The sequence below is a fragment of the Phoenix dactylifera genome, chromosome 18 (genome assembly GCF_051530095.1).
Source record: "Phoenix dactylifera cultivar Ajwa chromosome 18, Ajwa_hap1_PhDact_Kaust_v1.1, whole genome shotgun sequence".
Lineage (NCBI taxonomy): Eukaryota > Viridiplantae > Streptophyta > Magnoliopsida > Arecales > Arecaceae > Phoenix > Phoenix dactylifera.
In genome coordinates, this window is record NC_143207.1 from 3454903 (window position 1) to 3482584 (window position 27682).

Genomic DNA, 27682 nt, shown 5'->3' on the forward strand with positions numbered 1-27682 from the left:
TTTCGTTGACAGAACTGCCGAGACGTCCCCGAAGTAGCGGAGTCGACTCTCTCAGAGAATTCCAGAAGACTTGTTTTTCGGAGATAAATCAGCGGAGTCGTCTTCAAGGCAGCGGAGTCGTCCCCATGCAAAAAGCATAAACATCCCGAGACGTCCCCGTAAAGTGCCGAGGCGACTCTCTCAGAAAAACAGAAAAAGAAGGATTCAAACTGTTCATCCTCAGAGTCGTCCCCGTAAAGCACCGAGTCGACTCCCAACATCGTCAAAAGTAATTTAATACAGCCGAGACGTCTCGCGTTGAAGCAGAGACGTCTCCGGAGTGCCTGGGACGCGACTGACACACTTTTATAGGTTTGTTTGAATTTCAAACTTCCATATCTTTGTGTCTAACGGATCTATTTGCTTTTTGGGCTATAAAAGGGAGCTCTTAAGTGCCTTCCAACAACCTCTCACCAACCCAACACAAGATCATTCAAGAGAGAAGAAAGAAAAAGAGCTTTAAGGGAGTTAGAGCTTTCAAGAGAAGAAATCAAGTGCATCCAAGCTTTTCCATCTGATTTCGTGCTCAACTACTCTCTCCCACTCGGCATTCAAAGCTCACGTTCAAGCCAACGCGATCCACATCGGAAGAACCACCATTTCCCACGCTTCCAACGGCTAAAGGGGTTCTTCCGGGTTTTAGTATTTCTCATTGTTATATTTGCTTCTTAAGAGCTTTCAAATCTTTTGTAAAACATTGATTATTGTGCTTGTTCCGGTCAAGGGACTTGGAACAAGGGATAGGCATCCCAAGCCTAGGTTAAATTGGGGGTTGTAGGGTTCGTTGTTAGCCCGGTGTAAAACAACGAGTTGGGTAGTGCACTCGCAAAACTACCGGACTGTAATCGCGGATTATAGTGAAATTCCCAAAGGTATTTGGGGAGTGGATGTAGGAGCAGTGGAAGCTTCGAACCACTATAAATCGTTGTGTTTGCGATTGACTGTGCGTATAGCTTTAACTTTACTTTAGCACATACACTTGTGTGTGTTTGTTTTAATTAGTCAAAAAGTTTTAAAACACCCAATTCACCCCCCTCTTGGGTGACCATCTCTGGGCAACAGATGCCTTTTATTTATTCAATAATAAATAGTCAAGTACAAAATTATGTCCCTAGAATTAACAATGTGTCAGCCAGATTGGCTTCTAGGGCATACATCCAACAATCTCCCACTTGCACTAAAGCCAATCAGTCATATATCTAAGCCCCATCTTCTCAAGGTGGGCTTCAGTCTTTTGCTGACTCAGCTGCTTAGTGAACGGGTCTGCCACGTTATCCGTGGAGTCTACTCTCTGCAGCTCTATATATTTCTTCTCAACATAGTCGCGTATGAAGTGGAAGCGCCGCTCTATGTGCTTGGACTTCTGATGAGACCTTGGCTCCATAGCTAGTGCTATGGTGCCAATGTTATCGCAGTAAAGTGTTATGGCATCTAATGTCATTACACCTATCTCTGCAATGAACTTTTAACCAGAAGATTTCCACTGCACCCTTAGATACGGCTTAACATTCAGCTTCTAAGATAGAATCTATAATGATCGGTTGTTAGGAACTCTTCCAATTTACTGAACCACCATTGCACATATTCTGATGTAGACTTTCTATCATCAATATGTGTGCATCCTTCTACCTTCAACTCTGATCTTCTCCCAAAGACCAAGAATATGTCCTTAGTTCTTCTCAAGTACTTAAGACTGTTCTTCACAGCTATCCAGTGCTTCTTGCCTGGATCTGATTGACATATGCTCGTGACATTCACAGCATGTTCTATATCAAATTATGTACATAGCATGGCATACATGAGGCTCCCTATTGCTGATGCATAGGGGATCTTGCTCATGCGTTGAATCTCTTCAGATGTGTTGGGGCACATCTTCTTGGAGAGATTAATTCCATGCCTTAGGGGTAAGAGACCCCTTTTAGAGTTTTCCATGCTGAACCTTTTCAGCACTTCCTCTATGTACATCTTCTGTGATAGGCCAAGTATCCTTTTAGATCTATCTCTATAGACCTTTATTCCCAAAATATAGGATGCTTCCCCAAGGTCTTTCATGGAGAACCTTTTTGACAACCAGACCTTGACCGAGGTCAGCATGGGAATATCATTCCTATCAGGAGGATGTCGTACAGTACGAGAAATACGACAGCACTCTCACTAATCCTTTTGTAAACACACGATTCCTCTTCGTTTTTTTATGAAATCAAACGTTTTGATTGCATCGTCGAAATGAGTGTTCCAACTCTGAGATGCTTGCTTTAGTCCATAGATGGACCTTTGCAGCTTGCAGACCTTGTGATCTCCATCACTGGAAGTGAAACCCAAAGGCTGTTCCATATAGATATCTTCATCAAGATATCCATTCAGGAAAGCAGTTTTCACATCCATCTGCCAGATTTCATAATCATGAAATGCTACAATGGCAAGCTATGTTCGGATGGATTTCAGCATGGCTACAGGTGAAAAGGTCTCCTGATAGTCAATGCTCTCGCGCTGACTATACCCTTTCGCCACAAGCCTTGCTTTATAGGTCTCTACCTCTCCATTCGAACCTATCTTCCTTTTGTCGATCCATTTGCATCCAATAGGTACAATACCTTCTGGTGGATCTACTAAGGTCCAGACTTGGTTGGAATGCATGGAGTCTAACTCTGATTTAATAGCTTCCAACCATTTCTCGGAATCGATATCATATATCGCCTCGTCGTAGGTTTTGGGATCCTGCGTGTGATCCCTATCTCCCACTAGGAACATTTCCTCGGTATCCTCTTCTAGTATACCTAAGTATCTATCGAGAGGATGGGAGACTCTACTAGATCTATGAGGTGGTTGAGGGACATCGTGTACTGGCTCTGTATGAATGGGTTCGATAGGATCCATGACTCGTTGCTTTTTAGAAACTTTCTCTTCAAGCTCAATTTTCCTCCCACTGCCTCTATCAAGGATAAACTATTTTCATGAAGATAGCATGGCGTCTCACAAACACTTTGTGATCCTTTGGGATAAAAAATTGCATCCTAATAACTCTTTCAGGATATTCAATAAAACGAGCATTAATTGTCCTATCCTCTAACTTGTCCACCTGTTGTCGCTTGACGTGGGCCGGACATCCCCAAATCTTGAGATGACCAAGACTCGGCTTCTTACCATGTCATATCTCATATGGTGTGGTAGGAACGGACTTTTAGAGGTAATTCTATTCAACAAGTAAATAGCTGAAAATAGGGCATCTATCTAAAGAAACAAGGGTAAATCAGTGAAGCTCATCATGGGCTGGACCATATCAATAGAGTCCGATTCCTCCTCTTTGACACTCCATTGAGCTGAGGTGTACCAGGAGGAGTCCATTATGAAACTATACCATTCTCCTTGAGATAATCACGGAACTCTCCATTAAGGTATTCACTTCCTCGATCTGATCGAAGAACCTTAATGAGTTTTTGTGCTTATTTTTCTACTTCATATCTAAGCTTTTTGAACCTTTCAAAAGTTTCATATTTGTGTCTCATACACATATCCATACCGTGAGTAATCATCGGTAAATGAAGTAAAAACTACAACCCCTAGCCTGCACATCGAATGGGCCACACACATCAGTGTGTACTAGGGTAAGTATTTTAGTGGACCTCCCTGTGTCCTACAAAGGATAATTTGGCCATCTTTCCTTGAACGCAGAATTCACAAATCAAATATGACTCGGAAGTCAATGAGCCCAAAAGCTCATGTTTCTCCAATTTGTTTATTCTGTCTTCTCCTATATGGCCAAGCCTGAGGTGCCACAAATACTTTAGATTTATCTCATTTTTGGATCTATTAGATCCTATGGTATTCACTGTTTGCTCAGGTATATTCACAGATACATCCATATGTATGTGATAGAGACTGTCAATCATAAAACCATGTTGAATCAATTTATTTTTTCAAATAAAAAATCTTTCTATGCTAAATAAAATACAGAAATCTAATTTCTGTTAGCAATAGGTAACAGTCCCTAAGTATCCCGAGCATATCTGACATACCTTCTGAAGGTCTGTCACCCTTCATGTTCTTTATGCTTCCCATGTATGTAGGACAGTTTCTCTTCCAATGGCTGTCCATGATGCAATGGAAACACTTTTTCTTGCAATTGGCCTTTTTCTTGGAACTTCCTTACTTGGTGTTTTCTTAGTCTTCTGCTTCTTCGCAGGCTTCTTCTTCTTCCAAATAGACTCTCTCTTGAAAGTAGAAACCAACTTGATAGCGAAAACGATGCCCCTTGAACTTCTTCAAGGTCCCTAAGTTAGTTACCAATTTATTTAACAATTCTATTTTAGTGCATACAACCTTGTTCATATGGTAGTTTACTATAAACTATTCATATGAAGCTGGAAAGGATTGCGGGATCAAATCCATTTGCATTTCCTTGTGCATGGTCATGCCAAGCTTCTCAAGCTTCTCTAAGTCCTTTATCATGGTCAAACCATGATCATGGACAGACTATCCATCGTGCATCTTGGCTTTGAAGAGCCTCTTGGACACTTCAAACCGAGCTGCATGACTCTGATCACCATACAACTCTTGCAGGTGATTTAATATGTTCCTGGCAGTCTTCATGTTCTCATGCTGGCATTGTAATGCATTGGACATGGATGCCATTGTGCAGCACCTAACTTTATTGTCATTGTTCGTCCACTTAACAAGCGTCTTACGCTGATCAGTGATCGGACGGATTGGTAACATGGGGATTCCATGGTCTAGCATATACCCGAATTTCTCACAATTCAAAACTATTTTTGAAATTTGCTGAGCCAATCTTTATAATTGGGTTTGGTCAAACGGTTGTTCTATAGGATATGAGTTAAGAGTCTAGAAGCTGACTTTATAATCCTCAGAGAGTAAAGATTCTAGTTAGATTTTTGTACTTGATCCTAATCAGTTCTAAGGTCTTTTAGAACAAATGTAACTCTCACTATTTTCTCGAATTCCTCACACTACCCTAGTAGGAAAACGAAAATCCCACACGACTAGGGTTTCTAGTGGGTACTGCGGTCCCACCGATTTACATGCCACCTCACCTAACAGTTATTGGTGACACATAGATTGATGAATGTACAACTCTTGTACAATGCTTCTCAAGCATGTTGCAGTGCAACTTGGTCTCTAAGCCATTAAACCTCACCTAACAGTTATTGGTCCCATTTCTTAGTTAAGTCAGACCCACCGTATAACCGTAGGAATAAAGTCGTCATTGGGTCCTCACCTAATAGTTATTGGTGCCCAACCCCACCTTTACCCTACAACATCTCATGTCTATAGAGAGGTCCAACCCCCCGATGCAACTTGACCACTGTATCCAGCCGAGACAAATCAACATCAGAAAGGCCTTAGGAGCTCTACTACAGTGGAAGACCTATTGACTTAATATTGGTTAATCAGGTCTTAGTGTTTGAAACTTGAGCTCTTCATAAGAGGTAATCGAACAATTGGCCAGGTAAGCAGGTGGGAGGCTCCCCTTACTCAGAGAGTAAGGTCCTAATTAAGTAACCACCTTTCATGCTTTCCTAGACACCAATTAGATCAATTAATCTAATATGACTTGCTCATGTCGGTTCACTCTCGACTTGATTGAGGAGGTTTTAATTTAGGTCTCAATTGGGTTTGCTACATCACATGTAAACCTATCTACCCGACTCTCATTCACATCACATGCAAACGGCACATTGCAGGCAGTTATAATCGCAGCAATAATTAAAGCTAAACTTTAAATAGGTGATGATCATGGATTCTAGTTAGGTCGTATTACAAGCACATGCACGTCAATCGATCAACTGGTCTTCAACTCTTGAATTGGTTCCAAGCCTCCTTGATTCGATCCTTGACTAACTCTTGATCCAATCGCCATCAACCGCTTAGACCCCTGTTCATCTCATGCCTTGTCTTCAACTTGATCGCTGACGTACATTACATCACAGAAATACAACCAGATGTAAAATAAAAATAATAATAAATTACATCTTCTTTTAGGAGGCACGCAGGCCTCTCAAAACATCAAATAAGATGCATGCAAGCATCTGAAAAATTACATGACATCACAGATCGCATTGCAGCAATTATAATTTTCAGATCTGAAAACTAACTGATTATATCATGACATAGGTTGCTGATCATGCTAATCATGATTCTAAACTTTGTAATCTCATTAACAACGCAATTAGAATCATCATTTTATCACATAAAAATCAGCATACAAAAATCAGCACCCCTAAAAAATCTGCATGCAGAAATTTTCAGCATGCATGATCATTCAATTTTCAGATCTAATAAGCCTTTAGTTAATTAATTCTTACCTTAATCTACGAAGCCTAGGCTCTGATACCACTGTTGGGAACCCGCCCATGCCGCTGATATTTCAAAAAAATTCAGATGGCAGCGGAATCGGCATAAGCGGGATCGACGTTCATCGCATGAACGTTGTTTCATGAACCGTTCGTAGTTAGATAAGGATTAAAACTTTTTAAATACATTAGAAGATCAGATCTTCACCTTGTGCGGGTAGATGATCACCGCAAACTGAAGTTCGTGGTCTAGGATGAAGGTTCGCTTGAAGCCGTTCAAATGTCCGGCCTCTACGGGTATCCACACGAAGCAGTGATCCGATGAAAGCTCTCTTGTCTTCCCGGAGTGCTAGCTCCCTTGCAAAGACTTCTTTTGATGGCTGATTTCCTCTCTTTCAATCAACCCTTGATTGCGCTTGATAGGAGGAAGAAGAAGGATGAAGAAGAGGAAGAAGAAGAATCCCCACGCAGCCTTCTTTCTTTTCCCTGCATTGGAAGAAGGATTGGAGGAAGAGGAGGCGGACAAGGCTCTCTTCTTTTCTTCTTCTTGTTGGCGGCTGAACCATGGGAAAGGGAGAGGGTGGCGGCAGCAAGGAGAGGAGAGAGCACTTCTTCTATGCCCTAGGTGCCGCCCACAAGTCCCTTTTTATAGACATGTGGAGCTCCTAACATTTAGGAGCTCTTGATATCTTTCCTAAGAGGGGGCGCCGTCTCTTCTTGGTATCATTGTTAGATGTATGCCCTAGAAGCCAATCTGGCTGACACATTGTTAATTCTAGGGACATAACTTTGTACTTGACTATTTATTATTGAATAAATAAAAGGCATCTTTTCATTCATATTAATTATGTGTCTATGAATCGTCCAAGAAATTAATAAGATGATGATGCATATTCTCAAGAGTTGAGAATTTGAGCCATGTATCATTGGTGATTAATTTCTAAATGCTCCTGATCAATGGATCATCACGAGGACGGTGATCGATCCGATCAGTGCACAGATCACTTTCCTTCTAGATGGACGAGACTTGAGTCCACAGTGTAGGGACACTGAAGTGATAGTGCAGGTGCTTGTTAGAGAACAAGGGTACTGAGCGTGACCAAGACAAGAAGTTACTTGGACATCTATCCACTCGTCAGTGACTTGCTTGATGTTGCAGTAGTATGACTGGTCCTTTGACCTGCGGTGCTTCGGCTACTCACAGTGAGGTTATTGTAGTTTGACTATACGTATACATGGTCTCTAGTCATATAGGTCCTTGTAGTGTAGATTGGCTGCAGTAAGTTCACTGTAGGAGTAGGGTATACACTTACATGGAATCTATCGACCTTGATAGAAGAGGAGTGATCCTATGTGATTTGTTAGACTGAGTTCTAAGACCTTGGCCAGGGCAGTAATATAAAGTGGAGAAAGAGTTTTCCACTATCGAACTCGAGTCAAATATATCTTGACATATAACAGACGAAGAGGTTTGACGAGTTATCCATGACCTCCGTCCTGTAGAGATCCACGATAGAAGGACTGTATCACATGATAACAGCACCTAGAGGTTCATCATTCTATTCTGCTGGATAGCCACTACATGCTGTTAGGTGTCACTCGTGGATGGTGGGACTCATAGGGATTATCTCGATGATCGATAAGCCCTAATGAGTAGAGTTGGAATCGTTCCGACCTATTGAAAGGAGTTTTCAATGATATTGTGATAGAGATCATAATATATCTCACTACCAGTCAGAGTAGAATCAATGGGGTCACACACACTAGAGGCATTGACCGATCCGAAGGTTGAATCGTGATTAGGAATCACAAGTAATCAATTCGATTGATAATAAGCTGAAGAAGGAACAATGAGAATTAATTAATTGGACTTAAAACAAGAGTCCTACTTGGAGTAGGATTCCTAGAGTCCTAATTGGATTAGGACTAGGAATCCTACTTGGACTGAGATTCCTACTTAGACTGGGATTCCTACTTGGACTGAAAGTCCTATTTGGAGTAGGACTGGGATTCCTACTTGGAGTAGGATTCCTACAATCCTAATTAGATTAGGAGTTTTGAATTAAATTTGGATTCCTACTTGGAGTAGGATTTCTAGAGTCCTAATCGGATTAGGACTTCGAATTCAAATTAGAGTCCTAATTGGATTAGGACTAGAATTAAATAAGTCCTAATTGGATTAGAATTTCTTAAGTCCTAATTAATTATTAATCTAATGAATCAACATGACTCCTAATTGGATTAGGATTGAAGAGTTCAATTGAGTCATGGTTCATTCAAGTTCTAATTGGATTAGGAGTAGCATAGATTGAACCCAATTGATTCATGATTTGGACTAAACCAAATAGGAGCCCTAGATGCCTTTATAAGGCTTTGAAAGGAGGTGCCCTAAAAGAAAAGTGAAGCCCTCCTCCTCTCCATCACGTGGCCACCCTCCTCTCCTCTCTTTTCAGCCACCAACAACAAAGGGAAGAAAAGGATCTTGGTGGCCTCCTTCTTCCTCCGCCGTTTGGTTCCAACGTAAGGAAGAAAAAGAAGGCTGTAGGGCTTCGTTCCTCTTCTTCTCTTCATCCTTCTTCTTCCTCCTCCCAAGCACAATCAAGGATTGATTGAAAGGGAGGATATCAACCATCAAAGTTATCTTTGCAAGGGAGCTAGCACCTCGGGGAGATAGAAAGCTTGGATCGGTTTTCTGCTTCGTGTGGATACCCGTAGAGGCTGGGCACTTGAACGGCTTCAAGCGAACCTTCATCCTAAATCACGATCATCAGTTTGCGGTGATCATCTATCCGCACAAAGGTGAAGATCTGATCTTCTAATGTTATTTAAAAGTTTTAATTCTTATCTAACTACGAACGGTTCATGAAACAACGTTCATGCGATGAACGGTTGATCCCGCTTATGCCGATTCCGCTGCCATCTGAATTTTTTGAAATATCAGCGGCATGGGCGGGTTCCCAACAGTGGTATCAGAGCCTAGGCTTCGTAGATTAAGGTAAGAATTAATTATCTGAAGGCTTATTAGATCTGAAAATTGAATGATCATGCATGCTGAAAATTTCTGCATGCAGATTTTTCAGGGATGCTGATTTTTGCATGCTGATTTTTATGTGATAAAATGATGATTCTAATTGCATTGTTAATGAGATTACAAAGTTTAGAATCATGATTAGCATGATCAGCAACCTATGTCATGATATAATCAGTTAGTTTTCAGATCTGAAAATTATAATTGTTGCATATGGTGATGATCATAGGATTCAAACCCTTTTGGTATCAAATGTAATGACCTGCGATGTGATCTATGATGTCATGTAATTTTTCAGATGCTTGCATGCATCTTATTTGATATTTTGAGAGGCCTGCGTGCCTCCTAAAAGAAGATGTAATTTATTATTATTTTTATTTTACATCTGGTTGTATTTCTATGATGTGATGTACGTCAACGATCAAGTTAAAGACAAGGCATGAGATGAACAGGGGTCTAAGCGGTTGATGGCGATTGGATCAAGAGTTGGTCAAGGATCGAATCAAGGAGGCTTGAAACCAATTCAAGAGTTGAAGACCAGTTGATCGATTGACGTGCATGTGCTTGTAATACGACCTAACTAGAATCCATGATCATCACCGATTTAAAGTTTAGCTTTAATTATTGCTGCGATTATAACTGCCTGCAATGTGCCGTTTGCATGTGATGTGAATGAGAGTCGGGTAGATAGGTTTACATGTGATGTAGCAAACCCAATTGAGACCTAAATTAAAACCTCCTCAATCAAGTCGAGAGTGAACCGACATGAGCAAGTCATATTAGATTAATTGATCTAATTGGTGTCTAGGAAAGCATGAAAGGTGGTTACTTAATTAGGACCTTACTCTCTGAGTAAGGGGAGCCTCCCACCTGCTTACCTGGCCAATTGTTCGATTACCTCTTATGAAGAGCTCAAGTTGCAAACACTAAGACCTGATTAACCAATATTAAGTCAATAGGTCTTTCACTGTAGTAGAGCTGCTAAGGCCTTTCTGATGTTGATTTGTCTCGGCTGGACACAGTGGTCAAGTTGCATCGGGGGGCTGGACCTCTCTATAGACATGAGATGTTGTAGGGTAAAGGTGGGGTTGGGCACCAATAACTGTTAGGTGAGGACCCAATGACGACTTTATTCCTACGGTTATACGGTGGGTCTGACTTAACTAAGAAATGGGACCAATAACTGTTAGGTGAGATTTTCACGGCTTAGAGACCAAGTTACACTGCAACATGCTTGAGAAGCATTGTACAAGAGTGGTACATTCATCAATCTATGTGTCACCAATAACTGTTAGGTGAGGTGGCATGTAAATCGGTGGGACCGCAGTACCCACTAGAAACCCTAGTCGTGTGGAATTTCCGTTTTCCTACCAGGGGAGTGTGAGAAATTCCAGAAAATAGTGGGAGTTATATTTGTTCTAAAAGACCTTAGAACAGATTAGGATCAAGTACAAAAGTCTAACTAGAATCTTTACTATCTGAGGATTATAAAGTCAGCTTCTAGACTCTTATCTCATATCCTATAGAACAACTGTTTGACCAAACCCAATTATAAAGATTGGCTCAGCAAATTTCAAAAATAGTTTTGAATTGTGAGAAATTCGGGTATATGCTAGACCATGGAATCCCCATGTTACCAATCCGTCCGATCACTGATCAGCGTAAGACGCTTGTTAAGTGGACGAAAATGACAATAAAGTTAGGCGTTGCACAATGGCATCCATGTCCAATGAATTACAATGCCAGCATGAGAACATGAAGACTGCCAGGGACATATTAAATCACCTACAAGAGTTGTATGGTGATCAGAGTCACGCAGCTCGGTTTGAAGTGTCCAAGAGGCTCTTCAAAGCCAAGATGCATGATGGGCAGTCTGTCCATGATCATGGTTTGACCATGATAAAGGACTTAGAGAAGCTTGAGAAGCTTGGCATGGCCATGCACAAGGAATTGCAAACGGATTTGATCCCGCAATCCCTTCCAACTTCATATGAATAGTTTATAGTAAACTACCATATGAACAAGGTTGTATGCACTAAAATAGAATTGTTAAATAAATTGGTAACTACCTTAGGGACCTTGAAGAAGTTCAAGGGGCATCGTTTTCGCTGTCAAGTTGGTTTCTACTTTCAAGAGAGAGTCTATTTGGAAGAAGAAGAAGCCTGCGAAGAAGCAGAAGACTAAGAAAACATCAAGTAAGGAAGTTCCAAGAAAAAGGCCAATTGCAAGGAAAAGTGTTTCCATTGCATCATGGATAGCCATTGGAAGAGGAACTGTCCTACATACATGGGAAGCATAAAGAACATGAAGGGTGACAGACCTTCAGAAGGTATGTCAGATATGCTCAGGATACTTAGGGACTGTTACCTATTGCTAGCAGAAATTTGATTTCTGTATTTTATTTAGCACAGAAAGATTTTTATTTATTTGAAAATTAAATTGATTCAACATGGTTTTAAGATTGACAGTCTCTATCACATACATATGGATGTATCTGTGAATATATCTGAGCAAACAGTGAATACCATAGGATCTAATAGATCCAAAAATGAGATAAATCTAAAGTATTTAAGGCACCTCAGGCTTAGCCATATAGGAGAAGACAGAATAAACAAATTGGAGAAACATGAGCTTTTGGGCTCATTGACTTTCGAGTCATATTTGATTTGTGAATTCTGCCTTCAAGGAAAGATGGCTAAATTATCTTTTGTAGGACACAGGGAGGTCCACTCAAATACTTACCCTAGTACACACTGATGTGTGTGGCCCATTCGATGTGCAGGCTAGGGGTTGTAATTTTTTATTTCATTTTACCGATGATTACTCACGGTATGGATATGTGTATGAGACACAAATATGAAACTTTTGAAAGGTTCAAAAAGTTTAAATATGAAGTAGAAAAACATATAGAAAAACTCACTAAGGTTCTTCGATCAAATCGAAGAGGTAAATACCTTAGTGGAGAGTTCCGTGATTATCTCAAGAAGAATGGTATAGTTTTATAATGGACTCCTCCTGGTACACCTCAGTTCAACGGAGTGTCGGAGAGGAGGAATCGGACTCTATTGGATATGGTCCGATCCATGATGAGCTTCACTGATTTACCCTTGTTTCTTTAGATAGATGCCCTATTTTTAGCTATTTACTTATTGAATAGAATTCCCTCTAAAGTCCATTCCTACCACACCATATGAGATATGACATGGTAAGAAGCCGAGTCTTGGTCATCTCAAGATTTGGGGATGTCCGGCCCACGTCAAGCGACAACAGGCGGACAAGTTAGAGGATAGGACAATTAATGCTCGTTTTATTGAATATCCTGAAATAGTTATTAGGATACGATTTTTTCATCTCAAAGGATCACAAAGTATTTGTGAGACGCCATGCTATCTTCATGAAAATAGTTTATCCTTGATAGAGGCAGTGGGAGAAAAATTGAGCTTGAAGAGAAAGTCTCTGAAAAGCAACGAGTCATGGATCCTATCGAACCCATTAATACAGAGCCAGTACACGATGTCCCTCAACCACCTTGCAGATCAAGTAGGGTCTCCCATCCTCCCGATAGATACTTAGGTATACTAGAAGAGGATACCGAGGAAATGTTCCTAGTGGGAGATAGGGATCACACGCAGGATCCCAAAACCTACGACGAGGCGATATCTGATATCGATTCCGAGAAATGGATGGAAGCTATGAAGTCAGAGTTAGACTCCATGCATTCCAACCAAGTCTGGACCTTAGTAGATCCACCAGAAGGTATTGTACCTATTGGATGCAAATGGATCTACAAAAGGAAGATAGGTTCGGATGGAGAGGTAGAGACCTATAAGGCAAAGCTTGTGGCGAAAGGGTATAGTCAGCGCGAGGGCATTGACTATCAGGAGACCTTTTCACCTGTAGCCATGCTGAAATCCATCCGAACATTGCTTGCCATTGCAGCATTTCATGATTATGAAATCTGGCAGATGGATGTGAAAACAGCTTTCCTGAATGGATATCTTGATGAAGACATCTATATGGAACAGCCTTTGGGTTTCACTTCTAGTGATGGAGATCACAAGGCCTGCAAGCTGCAAAAGTCCATATATGGACTAAAGCAAGCATCTCAGAGTTGGAACACTCGTTTCGATGACGCAATCAAAACATTTGATTTCATCAAAAACGAAGAGGAACCGTGTGTTTACAAAAAGGTTAGTGGGAGCGCTGTCGTATTTCTCGTACTGTACGTGGACGACATCCTACTAATAGGGAATGATATTCCCATGCTAACCTCGGTCAAGGTCTGGTTGTCAAAAGAATTCTCCATGAAAGGCCTTGGGGAAGCATCCTATATTTTGGGAATAAAGGTCTATAGAGATAGATCTAAAAGGATGTTTGGCCTATCACAGAAGATGTACATAGAGGAAGTGCTGAAAAGGTTCAGCATGGAAAACTCTAAAAGGGGTCTCTTACCCCTAAGGCATGAAATTAATCTCTCCAAGAAGATGTGCCCCAACACATCTGAAGAGATTCAACGCATGAGCAAGATCCCCTATGCATCAGCAATAGGGAGCCTCATGTATGCCATGCTATGTGCAAGACTTGATATAGTACATGCTGTGAATGTCACGAGCATATGTCAATCAGATCCAGGAAAAAAGCACTGGATAGCTATGAAGAACAGTCTTAAGTACTTGAGAAAAACTAAGGACATGTTCTTGGTCTTTGGGAGAAGATCAGAGTTAAAGGTAGAAGGATGCACATATATTGATGATAGAAAGTCTACATCAAGATATGTGCAATGGTGGTTCAGTAAGTTGGAAGAGTTCCAAACAACCAATCATTATAGATTCTACCTTAGAAGCTGAATGTTAAGCCGTATCTAAGGGTGCAGTGGAAACCTTCTAGTTAAAAGTTCATTGCAGAGTTAGGTGTAATGTCATTAGATATCATAACACTTTACTGCGATAACATTGGCACCATAGCACTAGCTATGGAGCCAAGGTCTCATCAGAAGTCCAAGCACATAGAGCGGCGCTTCCACCTCATACGCGACTATATTGAGAAGAAATATGTAGAGGTGCAGAGAGTAGACTCCGCGGATAACATGGCAGACCCGTTCACTAAGCAGCTAAGTCAGCAAAAGACAGAAGCCCACCTTGAGAAGATGGGGCTTAGATATATGACTGATTGGCTTTAGTGCAAGTGGGAGATTGTTAGATGTATGCCCTAGAAGCCAATCTGGCTGACACATTGTTAATTCTAGGAACATAATTTTGTACTTGACTATTTATTATTGAATAAATAAAGGCATCTTTTCATTCATATTAATTATGTGTCTATGAATCGTCCAAGAAATTAATAAGATGATGATGCATATTCTCAAGAGTTGAGAATTTGAGCCATGTATCATTGGTGATTAATTTCTAAATGCTCCTGATCAATGGATCATCACGAGGACGGTGATCGATCCGATCAGTGCACAGATCACTTTCCTTCTGGATGGACGAGACTTGAGTCCACAGTGTAGGGATACTGAAGTGATAGTGCAGGTGCTTGTTAGAGAACAAGGGTACTGAGCGTGACCAAGACAAGAAGTTACTTGGACGTCTATCCACTCGTCAGTGACTTGCTTGATGTTGCAGTAGTATGACTGATCCTTTGACCTGCGGTGCTTCGGCTACTCACAGTGAGGTTATTGTAGTTTGACTACACGTATACATGGTCTCTAGTCATATGGGTCCTTGTAGTGTAGATTGGCTGCAGTAAGTTCACTGTAGGAGTAGGGTATGCACTTACATGGAATCTATCGACCTTGATAGAAGAGGAGTGATCCTATGTGATTTGTTAGACTGAGTTCTAAGATCTTGGCCAGGGCAGTAATATAAAGTGGAGAAAGAGTTTTCCACTATCGAACTCGAGTCAAATAAATCTTGACATATAACAGACGAAGAGGTTTGACGAGTTATCCATGACCTCCGTCCTGTAGGGATCCACGATAGAAGGACTGTATCACATGATAACTGCACCTAGAGGTTCATCATTCTATTCTGCTGGGTAGCCACTACATGCTGCTAGGTGTCACTCATGGATGGTGGGACTCATAGGGATTATCTCGATGATTGATAAGCCCTAATGAGTAGAGTTGGAATCGTTCCGACCTATTGAAAGGAGTTTTCAATGATATTGTGATAGAGATCACAATATATCTCACTACCAGTCGGAGTAGAACCTATAGGGTCACACACACTAGAGGCATTGACCAATCCGATGGTTGAATCATGATTAGGAATCACAAGTAATTAATTCGATTGATAATAAGCTGAAGAAGGAACAAAGAGAATTAATTAATTGGACTTAAAACAAGAGTCCTACTTGGAGTAGGATTCCTAGAGTCCTAATTGGATTAGGACTAGGAATCCTACTTGGACTGAGATTCCTACTTAGACTGGGATTCCTACTTGGACTGGGAATCCTATTTGGAGTAGGACTGGGATTCCTACTTGGAGTAGGATTCCTACAATCCTAATTGGATTAGGAGTTTTGAATTAAATTTGGATTCCTACTTGGAGTAGGATTCCTAGAGTCCTAATCGGATTAGGACTTCGAATTCAAATTAGAGTCCTAATTGGATTAGGACTAGAATTAAACAAGTCCTAATTGGATTAGGATTTCTTAAGTCCTAATTAATTATTAATCTAATGAATCAACATGACTCCTAATTGGATTAGGATTGAAGAGTTCAATTGAGTCATGGTTCATTCAAGTTCTAATTGGATTAGGACTAGCATAGATTGAACCCAATTGATTCATGATTTGGACTAAACCAAATAGGAGCCCTAGATGCCTTTATAAGGCTTTGAAAGGAGGTGCCCTAAAAGAAAAGTGAAGCCCTCCTCCTCTCCATCACGTGGCCACCCTCCTCTCCTCTCTTTTCAGCCACCAACAACAAAGGGAAGAAAAGGATCTTGGTGGCCTCCTTCTTCCTCCGCCGTTTGGTTCCAACGCAAGGAAGAAAAAGAAGGCTGCAGGGCTTCGTTCCTCTTCTTCTCTTCATCCTTCTTCTTCCTCCTCCCAAGCACAATCAAGGATTGATTGAAAGGGAGGATATCAGCCATCAAAGTTATCTCTGCAAGGGAGCTAGCACCCCGGGGAGATAGAAAGCTTGGATCGGTTTTCTGCTTCGTGTGGATACCCGTAGAGGCCGGGCACTTGAACGGCTTCAAGCGAACCTTCATCCTAAACCACGATCATCAGTTTGCGGTGATCATCTACCCGCACAAAGGTGAAGATCTGATCTTCTAATGTTATTTAAAAGTTTTTAATCCTTATCTATCTATGAACGGTTTTTAAACAACGTTCATGCGATGAACGGTTGATCCCGCACATGCCTCTTCCACTGCATCTGAATTTTTTGAATTTTCTGCAGCATAGGCGGGTTCCCAACAGAGAGGAGAGGGAGGCGTACGGCAAGGAGGAAGAGGGCTTCTTCTATGCCCTAGGTGCCGCCCACAAGTCCCTTTTTATAGACATGTGGAGCTCCTAACATTTAGGAGTTCTTGATGTCTTTCCTAAGAGGGGGCGCCGTCTCTTCTCCCTTCTCCACGTGAAAAGGGGAGGGGCTTATCCCCTTCCTCGATTGGGAATCCTAGTTGGAGTAGGACTGGGATTCCTACTTGGAATAGGATTCCTGCAATTCTAATGAGATTAGAAGTTTTGAATCAAAATTGGATTCCTACTTGGAGTAGGATTCCTAGAGTCCTAATCGGATTAGGACTTCGGATTCAAATAAGAGTCCTAATTGGATTAGGACTAAAATTAAATATGTCCTAATTTGGATTAGGGTTTCTTAAGTCACAATTAATTATTAATCTAATGAATCAATAAGACTCCTAATTGGATTAGGATTGAAGAGTTCAATTGAGTCAAAATTGATTTAAGTTCTAATTGGATTAGGACTTACCTAGATTGGATTCAAATTGGTTCACCCTTGGGCTAAGCCTAATTGGATTAGGGCTTGACCACATTAGGGCATTCTAATCCCTACCTAATATGGATTAGGGTTTACCATGAGGAGGGGGATAAGCCCCTCCCCTTTCCACGTGGAGAAGGGAGAAGAGACGGCGCCCCCTCTTAGGAAAGATATCAAGAGCTCCTAATGTTAGGAGCTCCACATGTCTATAAAAAGGGACTTGTGGGCGGCACCTAGGGCATGGAAGAAGTGCTCTCTCCTCTCCTTGCTGCCGCCACCCTCTTCCTTTCCCTTGGTTCAGCCGCCAACAAGAAGAAGAAAAGAAGAGAGCCTTGTCCGCCTCCTCTTCCTCCAATCCTTCTTCCAACGCAGGAAAAAGAAAGAAGGCTGCGTGGGGATTCTTCTTCTTCCTCTTCTTCATCCTTCTTCTTCCTCCTCTCAAACACAATCAAGGGTTGATTGAAAGAGAGGAAATCAGCCATCAAAAGAAGTCTTTGCAAGGGAGCTAGCACTCCGGAAAGACAAGAGAGCTTTGATCGGATCACTGCTTCGTGTGGATACCCGTAGAGGCCGGACATTTGAACGGCTTCAAGCGAACCTTCATCCTAGACCACGAACTTCAGTTTGCGGTGATCATCTACCCGCACAAGGTGAAGATCTGATCTTCTAATGTATTTAAAAAGTTTTAATCCTTATCTAACTACGAATGGTTCATGAAACAACGTTCATGCCATGAACGTCGATCCCGCTTATGCCGATTCCGCTGCCATCTGAATTTTTTTGAAATATCAGCGGCATGGGTGGGTTCCCAACAGGAATGCCCTAATGTGGTCAAGCCCTAATCCAATTAGGCTTAGCCCAAGGGTGAACCAATTTGGATCCAATCTAGGTAAGTCCTAATCCAATTAGAACTTAAATCAATTTTGACTCAATTGAACTCTTCAATCCTAATCCAATTAGGAGTCTTATTGATTCATTAGATTAATAATTAATTATGACTTAAGAAATCCTAATCCAAATTAGGACATTTTTAATTTTAGTCTTAATCCAATTAGGACTCTAATTGAATCCGAAGTCCTAATCCAATTAGGATTTCTAGAAATCCTATTCTAAATAGGAATCCAAAGATGAATTCAAAATCCTAATCTAATTAGGATTGTAGGAATCCTGCTCCAAGTAGAATCCCAGTCCTACTCCAAATAGGATTTCCAGTCCTAATCCAATTAGGACTCTAGGAATCATACTCTAAGTAGGATTTGTGTTTTAAGTCCAATTAATCAATTCCCATTGTTCTTTCTTCAACTGAATATCAATCGAATTGATTACTTGTGATTCCTAATCACTATTCAACCATCGGATCGGTCAATACTTCTAGTATGGGTGACCCCATAGGTTCTATTCTGACTGGTAGTGAGATATACTGCGATCTCTATCACAATATCATTGAAAACTTCTTTCAATGGGTTGGAACGATTCCAACTCAACTCATTAGGGTTTATCAATCATCGAGACAATCCCTATGAGTCCCACCATCCACCAGTGACACCTAGCAGCATGTAGTGGCTACCCAGCAGAATAGAATGGTGAACCTCTAGGTGCAGTTATTATGTGATACAGTCCTTCTATCGTGGATCCCTACAGGGCGGAGGTCATGGAGAACTCGTCAAACCCCTTCGCCTGTCATTTGTCAAGATTTATTCGACTTAAGTTCGAGAGCGGAGAACTCCTTCTCTACTGTGCAATTTGCCCCGGCCGAGGTCTTACGAACTCAGTCTTATAAATCACATAGGATCTCTCCTTATCTATCAAGGTCGATAGATTCCTTATAGGTGCATACCCTACTCCTACAGTGAACCTACTGCAGCCAAACTGCATGGACCCATATGGCTAGAGACCATGTATGTGTGCAGTCAAACTACAATAACCTCACTGTGAGTGGCCGAAGCACCGCAGGTCAAAGGACCAGTCACACTACTGCAACATCAAGCAAGTCACTGACGAGTGGATAGACATCCAAGTGACTTTTTGTATTGGTCACGCTCAGTACCTTTGTTCTTAATGAGCACCTGCTCTATTACTTCAGTGTCGCCACACTATGGACTTGAGTCTCGTCCATCCATAAGAAAAGTAATATGTGCACTGATCTCATCGGATCGATCACCGCCCTCGTGATGATCCATCGATCAGGAGCATTCAGAAATTAATTACCAATGATGCATGGCTCAAATTCTTAACTCTAAAGAATATGCATCAACATCTTATTAATTCTTGGACGATTCATAGACACATAAACAATATGAATGAAAAAGATGCCTTTTATTTATTCAATAATAATAAAGTCAAATACAAATTATGTCCCAGAATTAATAATGTGTCAGCCAAAAATTGGCTTCTAGGGCATACATCTAACACGTCGATCCCGCGCATGCCTCTTCCGCTGCCATCTGAAATTTTTTTTATTTTTCTGCGGCATGGGCGGGTTCCCAACATCTTTTATAGCCAAAAGTCCCCCCACGCCTCACACCTAATTTAGCCAACTAATTTAGCTGATAAAATCCCCAAAAAATTCTGATGGTTTGGCAGCTAAGAGGAGATAAACATATCCAAATTTTGTGCATTTTGGATCCCTAAAGGATAGGAATTCATGCGTCCAAAGTTCAGCCACAGACCACCCTATTTCATGCACCATGCAATCCCTACAAATTAGGAAATTCATCTAAATCTTTCTAGAAACATTTAAGGTGCCATTTTTATAGAGAATATAACCCCATGCCTCATCTCTTCTCATGCCAATTTTTGGCCAAAACTAAGAAGGATAGGCATAGAAAATATTGGGGATAAATTAAGGTATCATTCTTCTCCAAGAAGATAAGGATGGGTTCCTAAAATTTAGGGATTCTACTCCTTATCCAATTCTGATTATTTGGACTCATAATCCTCATCAAATAAGGTCTTCTAGTTGATTTGGATCAAGCCCAATCTAATTGGATCAAGTTCCATCAATTGGGTCGAGCTCAATCTACTTGGGTTGAACCCAATCCTATTAGGTCAAACCCTGATGCAGCCCAAATTGAATCCTATTTAATTTGGCTCAACCTAAGCCAATTACTCAATCAAATTAAGTTCATTAGCAATCTAATTGCTAATTAATCCTTCAATAATATAATAATTATTTTAATGCAACTTTTGCTTAGAATAATTTGTCAATCAAATTGACCAAATTATCCCTGAATGATTCTTAATCATCAATCAGCCATTTGATCAACCTAGAAACTTCTATGCGTGTGATCTCATAGGTTCGAACCTAAGCCGGTAGTATAGGAATATCTTCCTATACTAATCGATTTGACCATCTAGCAATGGTACTCGACGTCCGGATAGGCCGAATATATGCGAAGCAAATATTCTGGAACCTTGAACTATGGTTACTGTATAATTCAATCCCTTTGACTCCTAATGCCAGGATGACTTAGAGCTCACTGTCAATCCTATAATTAGTACATCCATTATGTGATTAAGTTTAGATATCCCGGACTCCTCACTGGGATTACCCTGGCCAAGGTTTTGCTAAATTAATCACAAGACATTATCTCCTGTTTTCAGGAGGGGTCAATTCCATCTTGACACACAATTGACTACGCAAGTACTTGACTGCACCCAGTGACCTTCCATCACTAAATTAGAAATTCAGGTAGTCCGGTACCAAAGTACAGTGAGTTGCTTGCTAGTCATAGGTTGCGGTCTCAGGTCAAAGGGCCAAACTTATATCCATATCTACTCGGAACATCCTTCTACCGTAGAGCATTCCGGAATTGGTCACGTTCGGTGAAATGTACTCCTACACTTTACCTATGTGGCATACTAGTGTCTCCACACTCCTTGGTAAGAGGACAACCAACGTATATGTCACACAACGACCTAAACTCGATAATGTTGTCGTCTTAGTAACAACATATCATTTGGTCGCGAACAAGTTTAAGGACTCAAAGATAAATCCTCCTTTATTATAACATAAGTCCTAAGGACTTCATCATATAAGAGTTCATTTGAAGGTGAAATGATATATAATGCCAAATAATACTTTATTAATTTGTCAATTCATTTACAAAATTCAATCATCAATATGCTGACGATTGACATTTAGGATACAATTCCCAACAATGCCTTGGTAACCTCGTGCCAATGACCAGTCGAGGACTTGTACTCCTCAAGTGCTTGGAGAACACTCTCCTCAAGTGCTTGGAGAACCCTCTTCTAATCGATTTGACCATCTAGCAATGGTACCCAACGTTCGGATAGGCCGAATATATGCAAAGCAAATATTCTGGAATCTTGAACTATGGTTACTGTATAATTCAATCCCTTTGACTCCTAATGCCAGGATGACTTAGAGCTCACTGTCAACCTTATAATTAGTACATCCATTACGTGATTAAATTTAGATATCCCGTGACTTCTCACTGGGATTACTCTGGCCAAGGTTTTGCTAAATTAATTACAAGACATTATCTCCTGTTTTCAGGAGGGGTCAATTCCATCTTGACACACAATTGACTACGCAAGTACTTGATTGCACCCAGTGACCTTCCGTCACTAAATTAGAAATTCAGGTAGTCCGGTACCAAAGTACAGTGAGTTGCTTGCTAGTCATAGGTTGCGGTCTCAGGTCAGAGGGCCAAACTTATATCCATATCTACTCGGAACATCCTTCTACCATAGAGCATTCCGGAATTGGTCACATTCGGTGAAATGTACTCCTACACTTTACCTATGTGGCATACTAGTGTCTCCACACTCCTTGGTTAAGAGGACAACCAACGTATATGTCACACAACGATCTAATCTCGATAATATTGTCGTCCTAGTAACAACATATCATTTGGTCGCGAACAAGTTTAAGGACTCAAAGATAAATCCTCCTTTATCATAACATAAGTCCTAAGGACTTCATCATATAAGAGTTCATTTGAAGATGAAATGATGTATAATGCCAAATAACACTTTATTAATTTGTCAATTCATTTACAAAATTCAATCATCAATATGCTGATGATTGACATTTAGGATACAATTCCCAACAATGCCTTGGTAACCTCGTGCCAATGACCAGTCGAGGACTCGTACTCCTCAAGTGCTTGGAGAACCCTCTCCTCAGCTTTGGCAACTCGCCATCTGACTGCCTACTGTTCTTTCTTGATGTTGCCGGTTCAGAGCTCAACCGCTTTAGCATTACCCTTAGTGGCCCTTAGGTTGTCCTCCACCTCATCCACCTTCCAATTGACATCAACATCCATAGGAGCCATCTTAGACACTAGCTTACTCTTGAGGAATCGCAGTTCATACTCAACCTTACTACCTTCTCCATGGTTCTTCGCAAAGCTAGATAGATCATCTCGACATAATCCATGAGGGCGCTATTGTGTAAAGAGGAAAAAGGAAGATTAGCGAAAAGGATCATCCTCCTTGGAGAAGAACAATGAAAAAAAGCCCCAGAATTGCCACACAAACAAGATCCAGGACAATTCGGCAAGTTGGTATTGCAGGGATCTGTCAAGTTAACAAAATGGACTCTCAGAACCCCTCCAGAAATGGGGAACTTATAGAAGCTCCCCCCCTCCTTTTATAGGGTTTTGGATGACTTGGATCAATTCGTCCACTTGAACCATCAGACACGTGTTGCATCCCCTTTGCTCCTAATGGTCAACATTGCCTTGAAAAACAAGGCATCATGACTCATCCTTCGTGGGACCACTGCCCATGAATTAATGCCCGTGGAAGTAGCTACTTTCTTGGCTCAAGGAAGATGCTTTGGACTCGAAAGTAGAGGAGACTAGTGTTGTGGTAATAAATAACCGAAGTGATATAGCACAATTAGATTCATCCAGCTCATAACCCATGTGGGGACTTAGGTGCATTTAGAAATTCTCCAAGACATTCCAATCGGAACTCTTCGAACCAACCTAAAAGTCGAGATAAGCAGACTAGAAGCAGCTGACCTCTAGAGCCGAAATCTCTCAGTTCAACCCGATGACTTGGTAACCAACCCGAACCGAGTAGATTCTTCATGTAGTAGAAACAATTCAATCCTTCCTCCCCAAATGCACATGTCGCTCTAGTAATTCGATCACATACCAGGTGGTTACAACACATCCCTAGGTTGTTACGCAGTTATGGTATGATCTCGAATTTGTGGGGATATGATTTCAGAGGATTCGAGATCATATCTATAAATAAACTAGAGCCCCCTGCAAAAGATAACGCAAAAAACTCTTGATAAACAGGACTGTCTCTTCATTGTTTCCTCCTTCCTCACTCCCCACCAAAAGATCTTGTTTGACTTAAACATCGAAGGGTCCAGCCGAAGCCAATCCGGTATGCTCTCTGACTATTGTCTACTATCTTGCAGGTCTAAGGAAGCAGTCCCTGTCAGCATCCCGAGATCAGCAATAACAGAGTGAAAAAAGGACTAAATATTAATGGGGATGACAGGGATCAATGTCCAAAAAACACTCTTAGATGGTTCCAGATAAGCACTAATAGATAATTTCATTGTATGTAATGGCACGCGTTGTAATCTACTCGGTGTTTGGCTGGAAAATATTTATATATTTCTTGCATCTCTATAAATAATTGAATAGCTGTCGGCATGCTTATACTTTCAAGCCCGACTTGTTCCAACCTAGGAATTTTATCAGAAATTACCTGCAATAGCACATGAGAGAGCGTTGACATGATGGATTTCTTAAACAATGGGTCCACAACTAGAGAGGGTTGACAGCGAGGGAGATGGAGACAGCTACATGCAGGAAGAGAGCGAGCCTGCAGTTGTTGACCTCAAAAAGCTTCCACAACTCCCCAAAAATGTCCATCCATATTTAGTTAAATCCTGGCCATGTTACCGTTGACATTCCTAGCTAAAACCAAAAACTCGCCTTTGAGGGAACAAGATCACACAAAGTCACGCAATGCCCCCTTTCTGCTTCCACAACCAGACCCAATGAGCAGCAGTAACGACTTCAGCTTGACGCCGCCCAATGGGTTTCCGAGCTCGGAGCGGATCAGCGGGTTTGGCTACGGCCTCGGCATCACGGTGGGCATCCTCCTCCTCATCACAACCATCACCCTCATGTCCTACTTCTGCAGCCAGGTCAACACCTCTCCCTCCCAGACCTCACGGCCCCGTGGGTCCTCCGCCGCCGGGGGGCCCGACTTGGAGGCTGGCCTCGACGAGGCCACCATGAGGAGCTACCCCACGGTGCTCTACTCAGAGGCCAAGCTCCGGGAGAAGGGAACCACCACTACCACCACCGCGTCGTACTGCTCCATCTGCCTGGCGGACTACAAGGACACGGACGTGCTGCGGCTGCTGCCGGACTGCGGCCACCTCTTCCACCTCCAGTGCATCGACCTGTGGCTGCGGTCCCGGCCCACGTGCCCCTTCTGCCGCTCCTCGCCGCTGCCCAGCCCCCTCCCCTCTCCTCTTGCCGAGGTCATCCCGCTAGCAAGCCAGTCCTGAATTAATATATATTTTTTCTTGTTTTTCTCCACCTTGAGGGACAAAAGGGCAAAAAATCGTCTTCCATTCTGGTTCGTTTGTTCGTGAAGAATACTTTCTTAAGATCCCATCATGCCTTCGTCTCCCTCATATGTAAAATTCTTTATTTAGTGATTTCGAAAAGAACCAACATTATGGGGTGAAGACTTCCAAGGCTCAGGAAGATGTGTTGGATGCACCAAAAAAATGCTGAAATAAAATTGACGATTGATGCCACGACATTTGATGTCAAGGCCAAAGGAGTAGCACCAAAGCATTATGAATGATCCTCGGGGAGCTCAAGTTCACGGCCAAGCATAACTATTGGTCGAAATTGACTTACAATCCCAAAGAGCTCAAACATCTGCAGTATTAGGAAGCATTATAGATTGCAAGAATTTCAACAAGTTATCAAAAATGGTATAGATAAATTTTGGAATGGAACTACTTTTATTATATTTATCATTGAATAAGCTTTACAACACAAATTGATTCACATCAATTGGAGGTCCGACGAGGAAGTCATGATTAATTATTAAAAATTTATCATTAATGGTGAAGTTGCTATTATTTATGAAAATATTATTCCACAGTAGTTATAGATAAGGACGAATTTTCTTATATTTTTAGTCAATTTTTCTTATTTACCTTTTCGAAAATACTATTCGAGTAGTTAGAAGTCCCATAGGACAAAGAAACCTTGATTTATTATTATCCCTTTATTTTCTTTCAATAGATTATATCCCATAGTAATCAGGAAAGTCTTAGATTATATCACACATGAATTAGGAAAGTCCATGGGTTAGATTATATCCTGGTGCAGGAAGCGTGGGAAAGAACAAGCCCTGTTGTCCTGCGGCTGATTCAAACAACCAAAACAGAGAGAAACAGGGGAGATCGTGGGCTCAAAATAAAGCTTCTGCAATTATTTTATCCTTCAACAATGGCGGCTAAGAAACAATAACATGAAGAAGAAGGGCACAACCCCTCCAAACAATCCTTATATAGGATCACAACTCCCCTAAGACTTCACAACCGGACCTCACAAACAAACTAAACCCTAATTTAACATGGACTCCTAATTCAACTTAATTCAGACCCTAAACAAGCTTTAATTGGAAATCAACTGGACTCAACCAAAATAGGATGCTAAACAAAGACTCTTAATCAAGGCTCCATGCTAGATTTTATTCCAGTTCTATATCAGTCCCTTCCACTTGAACACAACTCGTCCTCGAGTTCTCATTTGGATATATAGCTGTTTCTCAGGGCTATGGTATTCATAGATATCAACGACATTAAAAGTCTTTGAAATTTCCATATCATCTAGTAGGTCCACAACGTAAGCATTGTTATTGATCATTTTCAAAATTCTGTATGGGCCATACTTTCTTGGCTTCCATTTGCTGTAAGTTCTCACGGAAAATCTTTCTTTGTGTAGGAAAACCATCACCATGTCGCCTTCTTGAAATTCTTTGTGCCTTCGATGTTTATCCGCCCTTGATTTGTACTTAGCATTTTTGTCCTCTAGGCGCTTCTTCACCTCCAACTATATAGCTGAATTTTCTCTGCCAAATGTTCTGCTGCTACACTCTTCCCAAAAATTTTCGATAGGCATGCTAGATCAATGCATGTTTTGGTGCCTTTGCATAAACAATGGAGAAAGGCGATCTTCTAGTTCCGCTATGGACAATATTGTTGTAATCAAACTCTGCTTGGGCCAAGGCATAATTCCAATGTTTCGAGGTGCTCCCACAGATACAACAGATCAAATTACCAAGTGTCCTGTTAATCACTTCTGTCTGTCCATCGGTCTGAGGATGCACGATGTTGTTGAAATTTAATGAAGTGTCAAACATCCGCCATAAGGTAAGTCAGAAATGACTCAAAAATTTAGAATCTCGATCTGATGTTATAGATTGTGGTACTCCATGCAAACGAACAATCTCTTGAAAGAACAACCTTGGAATGTGGGATGCATCTGATGTCTTCTTGCAAGGAATGAAATGCGCCATCTTAGAGAACCTATCCACCACCACGAAGACTGAGTCTACACCTCTTTGTGTTCGGGGAAGATGTTGCCCAAAGTGACAAGCCAAGAGGGAGGGGGAGGGGGGTGAATTGGATTTTCTAAATTTTTAATCCCTTAATTAAGTTGATGGATATATTGGAAGTTTAGCTTGTGTTAATTATATATACTGTTAGAAACCCACCCATGCCGAAGAAAATTCAAAAAAATTTAGATGCAGCAGAAGAGGCATGCGCGGGATCAACCGTTCATCGCATGAACGTTGTTTAAAAACCGTTCGTAGATAGATAAGGATTAAAAACTTTTAAATAACATTAGAAAATCAGATCTTCACCTTGTGCGGGTAGATGATCACCGCAAACTGATGATCGTGGTTTTTGGATGAAGGTTCGCTTGAAGCCGTTCAAGTGCCCGGCCTCTACGGGTATCCACACGAAGCAGAAACCGATCCAAACGTTCCAATCTCCCTGGGGTGCTAGCTCCCTTGCAGAGATATGTTTTTGATGGCTGATCACCTCCCTTTCAATCAACTCTTGATTGTGCTTGGGAGGAGGAAGAAGGAGGAGGGATCTTGAAGAAGAATCAAAGCACCTTGCAGCCCTTTTCTTTCCCCTGCGTTGGATGAAGCAAAGGAGGAGGGAGGAGGCTGCCGCCAAGCTTTCTTCTTCTCACCTTTTTGCTGATGGCGGCTGAAACCAAGAGGGGAGAAGGGTGGCCACGAGTTGGAGAGGAGGAGGGCTTCACCTATCATTAGGGCACCTCCTTTCAAAGCCTTTTAAAGGCATCTAGG

The 27682-nt window shown here is 41.4% G+C and overlaps 1 protein-coding gene across 1 annotated transcript; it reads left to right on the forward strand.

Annotated features, from left to right (window-relative positions):
* The first annotated feature begins 24326 nt into the window (after positions 1-24326).
* Positions 24327-24845, forward strand: LOC149750873 (RING-H2 finger protein ATL70-like). The gene has a single exon (XM_089928531.1). It carries the CDS (start codon positions 24327-24329, stop codon positions 24843-24845), a length of 519 nt encoding a protein of 172 aa, XP_089784657.1.
* Positions 24846-27682: the final 2837 nt, after the last annotated feature.

What these genes read in the sequence shown, in the direction of transcription:
- LOC149750873 (XM_089928531.1), top strand. Translation starts at nt 24,327, where the DNA reads ATGAGCAGCAGTAACGACTTCAGCTTGACGCCGCCCAATGGGTTTCCG.